Raw genomic sequence first — 11,264 nt, forward strand, 5'->3', positions numbered from 1 at the left:
TCAAGATCTTGTTGCATTCGAACGTGGACTGCTTCAGTATCTGAGGAGTTGCAAATTGGTCCTCCTTTACTGGGTCATAAATTGCTCCCAATCCTAAGGCCTAATTCTGGCATTCTCATAAGCTTTGAATGTCCATGGAGTGTCTCCCTCCCATTAACTGTACACACATGCCAATACCATTCACAACAGAATAATCAGACTATGTCCCCACACTACTTTGTTGTTTCAGTGATAAACATCTTGTTTTAAATGGCATGGTAATGTTGAGTAAGAGTCCTGGTTATTGAATAGTTCACTAACATTCGGTTTTGATCAGAACTAGGCCTATCTCTGATACACTGACTCCCACTTTTCTGATGTGGTGTCCTCATCTTCCACACTTCATCCTTTTAACAGTTTATTTCAACACCAATAACTTCCAAACATCAGTACCTCTGCTCCCTCTAATTTAAATTAGTAGACTCTGACAAAGACCACTCCCTTAATTTCCAAGTTGCACTTCCATTGTTAAATTTTTAAAAGTTGATACTACTGCTTAACTCACATTTCTTAATAACACTAGAATTCTGCCATTTCTGGAAATGATTGGCAAAATCCCCTCCCCAGATTTGTACTTTCTTACTTATTGCAAACAATCTCACATCTTGGATTAATTGTTCACTAACATATGAAGGTATTTCAAAGAGGAAAATTCTGGCCAATGAAATTCCAACAGTGAAGCATCTGTTACATTCTCTGGATTCAACGTAGTATGATCCATGTTTCTAGCTGGTTTCATGCTCATACCAGGACAAACAGTATGCGAGACGCTAAATCAAAAGAGGCTGCATCTCACTCTCAGTGCTGCAGTTGGAGAGAAGGGAAATGGAGCACTGGAGCAAAGAAAGATCTCTGTAGCTCTTACTTGCAAATCAAGAAACCTGAATCAAAGAGGTCAAGAGGAGATATGGCACGTTTCTGTGGGAGCGAGAAAACCCTCGCGGATCATGCTGAAGAGGACAGAAGCATTTGGCCAGTCACCAGCAGTCTACAGGTAGGTCAGGGGTGGGGGGGTTAACGAGAGCACATGTCCCTCACTTGGTGGCTGGCGGGGGGGGTGGTGAGTCAACAGACGAGTTCTCCAACAGGGGATTCTGGTAAGTACTATAATGGAATGGCCTACATGAGAATGCTGGTGTATATTCACACCGAGATTCTGGATTCATTGGCAAACCTGCCAGATAGCATTACAGCATTTTCAAAGGGACCGGAAAAGTCTAGTTACAATTTAGAACAGATCATTGCAGATGTGGGAGTTTATCTTTTCTGGTGAGGCGGGAGCAGACATCACATCCTGGGTTCCTAACTGGCCCATTAACATGAGCAGATATTTCAATGGGAAAGACTTTGGGTTACCAACATTATAAGGCTTTGTATGAATTAAATGCTGGTTCCAAAGAATACAGTTGGTTCCTAGCTTGTCAGCCTCGAAACATTATGCATAATTGAATAGCAGCTCACAAGCGACTAATTCATTGAAATTTTGGTCTGAACCATTTCATTCTGTTGTTGAACTGCTTCTGCCATCTATTGGCAAGACTAATGAAGTGGTCACTCATTGTGCCTATGTTGGATTTCAAGGTTTTATTTTGGGTTCAGTTTCAAGGTGAAATGCTGGCAGGCAAAATTTGGTAAATTTCTGAAAATTGCTCATAATAAGCTGCTATTTTGTTAGTCCTTTGGATTTTTAAATATGGATATATTTAACTCACTAAAAATATCCTTACCTTTCTGATGCATTGGCCACCAATCTGCCATTGCCATTCTGAAGCTGAAGTGGAAACAGGGCAAAAGACCAGGAGGTACCAGTGATCCAGGAAACAGCAGTTTACAAGCTAATGACATTTCTCTGCTGCTCAGCTCCGAACCAGAGAGATAAACTTCCGATGGAGATCAGGACAACTGACCAATGTTTAAAGAAACGCACCTCTGATTGGTTTGAAAAGTCACATTTATTCACACACATCAAGGGAGATGTTAGTGCTACAGTCAGCCTGCGGCACAATCAGCGATACAGGTAATCAGCCTGGATATTGGCTCCGATCTCTGCTTCCCACTTGTCCCCATTGTTCAGAAGTTTCTCCTTGTTATACAGCAATTCCTCATGTGTTTCAGTGGAGAACTCAAAGTTAGGGCCCTGTCAAGATAAAGCATGTCACCATGAAAGAAGGTAAATTTAACAGTCACTGAACAATCGTGGATTAGTTGCAAGGGCAAATTGTGTTGAGATCTCATGATATTTCCAATTATTACAGTGCCTCTGGTTCTGTAACTTGACAAATAAACACTTCAGAGGCTGCAGACAGCAAACTCTGCAAACAGGAAGAAGGAAATGTTGAGTCTTCACAGATGATGCTACAAACTACAGGTCTGTCAAGAGCTCTTCTCTTACCTCCAAACGAAACAGGAGCAATGCTGAAGGTGATGCACATTCATTCAGATGTTTACAGAATTGTGCCACCTCCTTCAATGCAATCTGGAGCACCATCTCAGGGAGAGGACAGTAAAGGTTGTAAAGTCACAGCAACACTAAATATCATTGTCTGGAGTTTTCCAAATGGGGGGCAGGTAACATATCCAATATCTCCCAGTACATCACCCATTCATTCATTCATTCATTTCATGGGTGATATAGCTTGTTTGCGCCATGACAGCCAATTACATTGTGTTCTCTCAAGGACAGACAAGTAGCACAAAAGGGATTTCCATTTGTGTAGGGAGATAGATTTCTTATCTCCTAGGGAATTGGGATATGGGGAACAGGCAGCAAAAAGGAACCGAGTTAGAAGTTTAGCCACAATCTCACTGATTTGCACAGCAGGCTTGATTTATTCCTGCTATTTAAATGCTTCTGTTTAATAAATTTATAGGATTGTAGGCTTTATAAATACAACACAGGCATAGAATAATAAAAGCAACAAAATTACAATGAAATACTGATTTAACCTCAAAACCGATGCAAGTGTCCAATTCAGGCCACCAGATTTTAAGAAAGATGAGGATGTAGTAAAGAGAATGATTCTGAGGACAGGGTTTCTTTTAATCATGAGAATAAGAGATGTTCAAGGAAAGATTTGAGAGGCATCCAAAATCAAAGACTCTAGACAGGATAGATAAAAAGAAACAGTACTTGTTAGTGGTAAGAATGAGAACCAGAGGATACAGATTTAAGCCAATTTACTAAAGGATTAATAGAGGCATAGGGAAAATCCTTCACATGTAGCAAAGTGATTAGGATCTTCAATGCGGTTGACACCCGAGTGTGGTGTGGAGGCAGGTTCAATAATGGCATTCAAAAATGAATTGGATAATCATGTAGAGAAAATAATTGCAAATTTAAAATAGTTGCACATGGTGCTGAACATACGCAATCATCAGCAAGTAACCCACTTCTGACCTTACAATAGAAGGATGGTCATTGATGAAGCACAAGGGAAATGGTGGCATTGTGGTATTTAGACTAGACGGGATTGAGGTTCATAAGGAGGAGGTGTTAGCAATTCTGGAACGGGTGAAAATAGATAAGTCCCCTGGGCCGGATGGGATTTATCCTAGGATTCTCTGGGAAGCTAGAGAGGAGATTGAAGAGCCTTTGGCTTTGATCTTTATGTTGTCATTGTCTACAGGAATAGTGTCAGAAGACTGGAGACTAGCAAATGTTGTCCCCTTGTTCGAGAAGGAGAGTAGAGACAACCCTGGTAATTATAGACCAGTGAGCCTTACTTTGGTTGTGGGTAAAGTGTTGGAAAGGATTATAAGAGATGGGATTTATAATCATCTAGAAAGGAATAATTTGAGTAGGGATAGTCAACATGGTTTTGTGAAGGGTAGGTCGTGCCTCACAAACCTTATTGAGTTCTTTGAGAAGGTGACCAAACAGGTGGATGAGGGTAAAGTGGTTGATGTGGTGTATATGGATTTCAGTAAAGCATTTGATAAGGTTCCTCATGGTAGGCTATTGCAGAAAATACGGCGGCATGGGATTGAGGGTGATTTAGCAGTTTGGATCAGAAATTGGCTAGCTGTAAGACAGAGGGTGGTGGTTGATGGGAAATGTTCATCCTGGAGTTCAGTTACTAGTGGTGTACCTCAAGGATCTGTTTTGGGGCCACTGCTGTTTGTCATTTTTATAAATGACCTGGATGAGGGCGTAGAAGGATGGGTTAGTAAATTTGTGGATGACACCAAAGTCGGTGGAGTTGTGGATAGTGCGGAAGGACGTTGCAGGTTACAGAGGGACATAGATAAGCTGCAGAGCTGGGCTGAGAGGTGGCAAATGGAGTTTAATGCGGAAAAGTGTGAGGTGATTCACTTTGGAAGGAGTAACAGGAATACAGAGTACTGGGCTAATGGTAAGATTCTTGGTAGTGTGGATGAACAGAGAGATCTCGGTGTCCATGTGCATAGATCACTGAAAGTTGCCACCCAGGTTGATAGGGTTGTTAAGAAGGCGTATGGTGTGTTTAGGTTTTATTGGTAGAGGGATTGAATTTCGGAGCCATGAGGTCATGTTGCAGCTTTACAAAACTCTGGTGCGGCCGCACTTGGAGTATTGCGTACAGTTCTGGTCACCGCATTATAGGAAGGATGTGGAAGCATTGGAAAGGGTGCAGAGGAGATTTACCAGGACGTTGCCTGGTATGGAGGGAAGGTCTTATGAGGAAAGGCTGAGGGACTTGAGGCTGTTTTCGTTAGAGAGAAGAAGGTTAAGAGGTGACTTAATAGAGACATACAAGATGACCAGAGAATTAGATAGGGTGGACAGTGGGAGCCTTTTTCCTCGGATGGTGATGGCTAGCACGAGGGGACATAGCTTTAAATTGAGGGGTGATAGATATAGGACAGATGTCAGAGGTAGGTTCTTTACTCAGACAGTAGTAAGGGCATGGAATGCCCTGCCTGCAAAAGTAGTAGACTCGCCAACTTTAAGGGCATTTAAATGGTCATTGGATAAACATATGGATGATAATGGAATAGTTTAGGTTAGATGGGCTTCAGATTGGTTTCACAGATTGGCGCAACATTGAGGGCCAAAGGGCCTGTACTGCGCTGTAATGTTCTATGTTCTATGTCACTGGGCCAGTAATCCAGAAGCCAAGGCTAAAGTTTTTGTCATGGGTTTGAATCTCACCATGGCAGGTGAAATGTAAATTCAGTAAAAAGCTAGCCTAATGTTGGCCTTAGAACTGTCAAACATGGTGAAAACTCAGCTGGTTTACTGGAATTCAGTCTGGCCTATGTGACTCCAGATTCACTGCAATATGGTTGACACTTAAAGGCCCTCTGGGTAAATGTGAGATGGGCTATAAAAGCTGGCTTAGCCAGTGACACCCACATTCCATGAACAATTACAAAAAACGGTTGAGCTCTGGATACTACCCCAAGGAACTTGTGCAGTTATATCCTGGAACTGAGATGTCTGACCTCCAACAACCACAACAATCCTCCTTTGTATTAGGTATGACTCCAAACAATGGCATTTTCCCATTCCCATTGACTCTAGTTTTGCTCCTTAATGTCATACTTGGTTAAATGCTGCTTTAATGTCAAGGGCTGTCACTTCCACCTCAGCTCTGAAATTCAGCTCCTTTGTCTATGTTTGAACCAAGGCTGTAATGAGGTCAGAAATTTTGTTCCTAACGGAACTGAAACATCAGTGAGCAGGTTATTGCTGAGTAAGTGCCACTGTTGACAATCCCTTCCACCATTCTGCTGATCGAGAGTCAACTGACTGAGTGGTAAATGGCCAGGTTGGAGTAATTTTCCATATTGTTGGGTAGTTATCAGTGCTGTAGGTATACTGGAACAGCTTGGTTAGAAATGCATCTGGTTCTAGAGCACATCTTCAGTACTTTTGTGAGAATGTTGTCAATAAATATTTGGAATTAAGAGTCTAATGATGACCACGAATCCATTGTTAATTGTCAGAAAAACCCATCTGGTTCGCTAACGTTCTTTAGGGAAGGAAACTACCGTCCATACCTGGTCTGGCCTACACGTGACTCCTGACCCACATCAATGTGGTTGACTCTCAACTGCCCTCTGGGCAATTAATGTTGCCTAGCCAGTGACTCCCTCATCCCGTGAATGAATTAAAAAAAAAAAGGGTCCACAGTATCTTGCATTCCAGCCATTTTGTGATACTACCTGAAGTGAATCAAATTGGCTGAAGACTGGTATCCGAGATGCCAGTTGGGACCTCTAGTGGAGGCTGAAATGGATCATCCACTGGGTACTTGTGGCTTAAGATGGATGTAAATACTTCAGCCTTATTTTATGCACTGATCTGCTAGGATCCCCAATCATTGAATGTGGGATATTTATGGAACCTCCATGTCCTGTTAGATGTTTAATGCATCACTATCATTCACAATTGAAGGTAGCGGTACTATAGTGCTTTGACCTGATCCACTGGTTGTGGAATAACTGTGTGGTGGTCACTCCTATCCTTACTGTCACAGACAAATAAATCTGTGATATACAGATAAGTGAGGATGAGTTCTGAGGGCCTGCGCCTGTGTCCAGTTCCGAGGGCCTGAGCTGGCAGCGGCACTGAGACTCGAGGCTTTGGGGAGGAAGACCCACTTCCCTTACGGAGACATGACTGTTATATCTGGATGCTCCCCTCTTTCTTCTTGGCTCTTTTTTTCTGCATTTCTTTTAAATTCTGGTTTTTGTATCTTAGCTGGTTGTTTCGGTTTTTGCATCTAAGATGTTTTTTTCCAAAACTTTGGGCTTTGTACTGAAGATGGCGAAGTATGGTGATTTTGTACACTTTTCACTGTACTCCTATACTTTACATGTGACAACAAAACCTAGTTCTAATGTCATGTAGTTTATTTTTCTTGTTGGCTCCCTCACCACTTTAACTCCTTTTATTAGTCTTTGTGGTATAATACACCTGAGTGGTTTGCTAAGACTTTCAAGAGACAACTTCAATGTTATGGGTCAAGTCACATGTAGGGTGACAGACTTCCTTCTCGAAAGGACATTAGTGTATCACATATCTTTTTACAATTAAGCAACAATGGTTTCATGGTAACCATTAGAGCAGCTTTCAAGTCCAGCTTTATTAATTCAATGTATTTTATGAATCTAAGTTTGACCATCTGCCATGGTGGGCTTTGAACCCATGTCCCTGGATTACTGGTCAGTGACAATACCATTAATGGTTAGTTCAATTGACTGGAGGGTTGATTTGCAATGCAGAGTGTGGGTTCAATTTCTGCCGAGATGAAAGTGACTCTCAGGTTAAATCACCACGAGTTCTCTCTCTTTCTAATGACAGAGTAGCCCTATGGTCTGCTAGATTTTAGGGTTTACCCCAACACCTCATTGTATGCTATAGCAACTCTATAATGCAGTGAAAGGTTCCAAGAGAGATTCCATAGTGTGTCTTCGCACATACCTCTACAATTGCATCAACTGGACAAGCCTCCTGACAGAAACCACAGTAAATGCACTTTGTCATATCAATGTCATAACGCGTTGTGCGCCGACTTCCATCAGCCCTTGGCTCTGCCTCAATTGTAATGGCCTGAAAAGGGACGGACAGAAAGAGAATGTGAGGAAAGGACAATGGCGCAGGAGGCAGCTAACGAGCGGAGGGTGAGGTGGCCATTGCAAAGAGGACAGCAAAGAAAAAAAGTCACAGGAGTGTAAATAGGAACAGTGTGACAACAACAACAATATAGACCATTTCACACAAGTCACAACGTCACCTGAGCCGGACAGACAGCCTCACACAGTTTACAAGCAATGCAACGTTCCTCGCCTGAAGGATATCTTCGCAGTGCATGCTCGCCTCGAAACCGAGGGCTCAGGGGCCCTTTTTCAAATGGGTAGTTAATGGTTGCTGGCTCCCGAAACAAGTAGCTCAAGGTCATTGCAAGCCCTGCACAGAACAAAATTCATCAGTCACTGAGGTTATATGATGGAACAGATCAACAACGATTAACATTTCCCAGACTATGACAGACATCGATAGTCCTCACAATGCACTCTAGGATCTTTGACCTGCACAGAAGGTAACAAATTGATGAAAATGTCCACTGACCTCGAAATAACTCTGTCCAAAATAGGGTTTGCGCAGCACTGTCAGTCATAGCCCGCATATCAGTGGACTCCTCCTTCATATTTACATACTCTGTGGGAAGAAAGGAGTTCCAGTAAACTGTGTAACAGAGCATAACAAATTCTACTAATCCACACACATATGCAAATACCCTGTTTTTGCAGTTTCCAGATCACAGTCTAGACAAATGTTCTAAGTGTTGGGAATGTGAGACACAGGTCTCAATGTGCTGATCTGTATGGGAATTGCCCAGTAAGTTCGAATTTCTAATTGGCAATTCTCCTGGTCCCCAGGACCCTTTGCAAAAGTATCTAACTCACAGTGAGAGACCTTGGACAGTTCCATCATTGTTACCTCAGAAATATTAGACAGAAAATTCTCAGTAACTAAACTAATTCAGTTCTCATAAAATAACACAAAGAACTGTGGATGCTGGAGGTCTGAAAGCAGAAGCAAAAACAGAAATTGCTGGAGAAACTCAGCAAGTCTGGTAGTATCTGTGGAAGGAAAGCAGAGTTCTGCAAATCTACTCTTGCTCTCTTTCACACTCACTCGAGAGTTGCAAACACTTTCAAAGCCTGTACCAGTCCCAAAGGTTGGAACATATATTTGAAATCACAGATTTCCAAAATGGTAATGTCAAAAATCCATTAAACAGCAACAAATTCTCATCTTTGATTCTTCCTACCAAAGTGAATGGGGAAGGAATGGTGCAGTAGTATTGTGATTGAACTAAGTAATCCAGAAGCCTAGGCTAATATATAGGGAACGTTGATTCAAATCTCACCATGGCAGCTGGTAATTATCTGGAATCATTAATATATCTGGAATTAGTTTCAGTAATGGTGATCAAGAAACCAACCATTGATGTAAAAACCCATTCTATCAACTAATCATCTTTAGGAAAGGAAATCTGCCATCCTTATCTGGTTTCGCCTGCATGCAATATATTGATTCTTTACTGTCCGCTGAAAGGGCCAAGCAAATCATTCAGTTCAAGAACAAGTAGGGATAAGCAATAAATGTTGGTCTCGTCACTGTGACCCACATCCTCTGAAAGAATAAAAAAAGCGAATAACCTCATATTACATTCCAGCTGCAAATGAGATACCCAGTCATTTAACTTAATCACTTTGCAGCCTCTTTGCAAACTTCTCAGTTTGCATTTCCACCTGGCTTTGTACTACCAGCAAATTTAGACACATTACTCTTTCTTTTGAACAACAACAGAGGCGGCAATGGCCTCGTGGTATTTTCGCTGGACTGTTAATTTAGAGACCCAGACAATGTTCTGGGGACCCGGGTTCCACGGCAGATGGTGGAATTTGAATTCATTAAATATCTGGAATTAAGAATCTAATGCTGACCGTGAACCCATTGTCAATTGTTGGAAAAACCCATCTGGTTCACTAAAGTCCTTTAGGGAAGGAAACTGCCATCCTTACCTGGTCTGGCCTACCTGTGACTCCAGACCCACTGCAATGTGGTTGACTCTGAACTGCCCTGTGGGCAATTAGGGATGGGAAATAAATGCTGCCTGACCAGCGACGCCTCATCCCATTCATGAATAAAACAAAAAATCATTCACATAGTTTTCATTTCAGTTGTCTCAGCTCAACCCTCCAAAAAATACCATGTTATACCCTACTCTCCGTTTTTTGCTCTCTTAACAAATTCTCAATTTATGCTAACATGTTACCCCAAATGCCACTGAGCTCCTTATGTAACACCCTTTCATTTGGCATCTTCTCAAATGCTTTCTGAAAATAAAGGATGCACTAGTTCCCCTTTACCTGCAGTGCTGGTAAACACACACAAATTGAGCACTCACAGCAGGCACATACACACTTCAAATACTGTTAAAAAAAATGCAGTGAACACTCACTATAACATCTCAAAGGACAAGCTGTGCTGATCTGATGGTAAGATCCTGGGAACAGCATTCTTCCTGTGACTGAAGAAATAATATCAGAAACAGACTAACAACAGTATCATCAAGGGTGACAGACAAAGCAACATTTCCCTTCCCTCTCTGACTCATCTGCACTCTATCCTCCTTACAGTCACACCCCACCTCTCCCCCTGCTCACACAGCCCCCACACCTCCACCCTCCTCACCCTTATACTCACTCCCCTCCATTGGGCAGAAGTTCTGAACGAAATGAAAGGCAGAGAGCTGCCAATCAACTCAAAACTTCCTTGAATCTCAAACCACTAAATGGATGGATTTTGATGCTGAATCATTTCAATTGATCTGAATCCACGGAATTTAATTCATGCATTTTTTTCTTGACCTTTGGGTAGGAATTTTAGACAGGATAAAACTTTACTTCAACCCATGAGGTAAAATTAGAGAAGTGACCAAAGCTCCGTTGAAGAGGTCAGTTTTAAACAGCATCACAAAGAAGTTGGAAAAGAGAAATATAGATGGGTTTAAGGAAGGAATTCCAGACCCTAGGGCCAAGGCAGCTGAAGGTAAAGCCCACAAAGGTGGAACAACTGAAATCAGATGTTAAAATTGCCAGGCTGGAGGAATGCCGAGATCTTGGAAGGCTGCATAGACTGGAAGTTGGTTACAGAGGTAGGGGGGACTGTCAGGGCTGGGGGTGGTTACAGGGATAAGGAAAGTTGGAAAGGCGGGAAGAAGTTACAGGGATAGGGATGCAGGGCTGGAGGTAGGGACAGGCCTAGAACTCTGAGAGATTTGAATTCTAAGACAGGATGCTCTACAACCTTAGAGATGCACTTGCCAGTACTGTTCCAATTTTGCTCTTATCCTTTTGGACAGGTGAGCTCATTAAGGAGGGCCAGCATGGACTGTAAAAGGTGGATCACACTTGAAAAATCTAATTTAATGTTTTTTAATGAAATAAAAGAAAATATTGATGAAGGAGAGAAGTGCAATGGATATTAAAACACTAGTTAACAAAACTCTGCCTCATGTGAAAGGACAGAAAGTGCCAAACATGTATAAAAAATAGGCTTAAGGACAGAAGACAGTGTGTGATGGTAAATTGTTGTTTTTTTTCCAGGAGTGGTAGACTGTTGTTACCTGCCACTAAAGATCACTGTTTTTAATAAATATAATGGATGCTTACTTAGATATTTGAATACAGAATAAAATTTCAAAACTTGCTGATGATAACAGATC

The 11,264-nt window shown here is 41.9% G+C and overlaps 1 protein-coding gene across 1 annotated transcript; it reads right to left on the bottom strand.

The window, feature by feature from the left end:
* Positions 1-1,972: 1,972 nt before the first annotated feature.
* Positions 1,973-10,929, bottom strand: LOC109936472 (NADH dehydrogenase [ubiquinone] iron-sulfur protein 8, mitochondrial). The gene is made up of 5 exons (XM_048609581.1): positions 9,999-10,929; positions 8,096-8,185; positions 7,761-7,933; positions 7,448-7,576; positions 1,973-2,176 (listed from the first exon to the last, which is right to left on the bottom strand). Exons 1-5 carry the CDS (start codon positions 10,054-10,056, stop codon positions 2,045-2,047), a joined length of 582 nt encoding a protein of 193 aa, XP_048465538.1. The 5' UTR covers positions 10,057-10,929; the 3' UTR covers positions 1,973-2,044.
* Positions 10,930-11,264: the final 335 nt, after the last annotated feature.

This window comes from Rhincodon typus, chromosome 21 (genome assembly GCF_021869965.1).
Source record: "Rhincodon typus isolate 14 chromosome 21, sRhiTyp1.1, whole genome shotgun sequence".
Classification (NCBI taxonomy): Eukaryota; Metazoa; Chordata; class Chondrichthyes; order Orectolobiformes; family Rhincodontidae; genus Rhincodon; species Rhincodon typus.

Coding starts and splice junctions, on each gene's coding strand:
- LOC109936472 (XM_048609581.1), bottom strand. CDS start 10,056: ATGCTGTTCCCAGGATCTTACCATCAGATCAGCACAGCTTGTCCTTTG. Junction 8,186..9,998: donor TTGTCCTTTGAGATGTTATA/GTGAGTGTTCAC, acceptor TTCTTCCCACAG/AGTATGTAAATATGAAGGAG. Junction 2,177..7,447: donor CAGTTGATGCAATTGTAGAG/GTATGTGCGAAG, acceptor TTATCTTGACAG/GGCCCTAACTTTGAGTTCTC.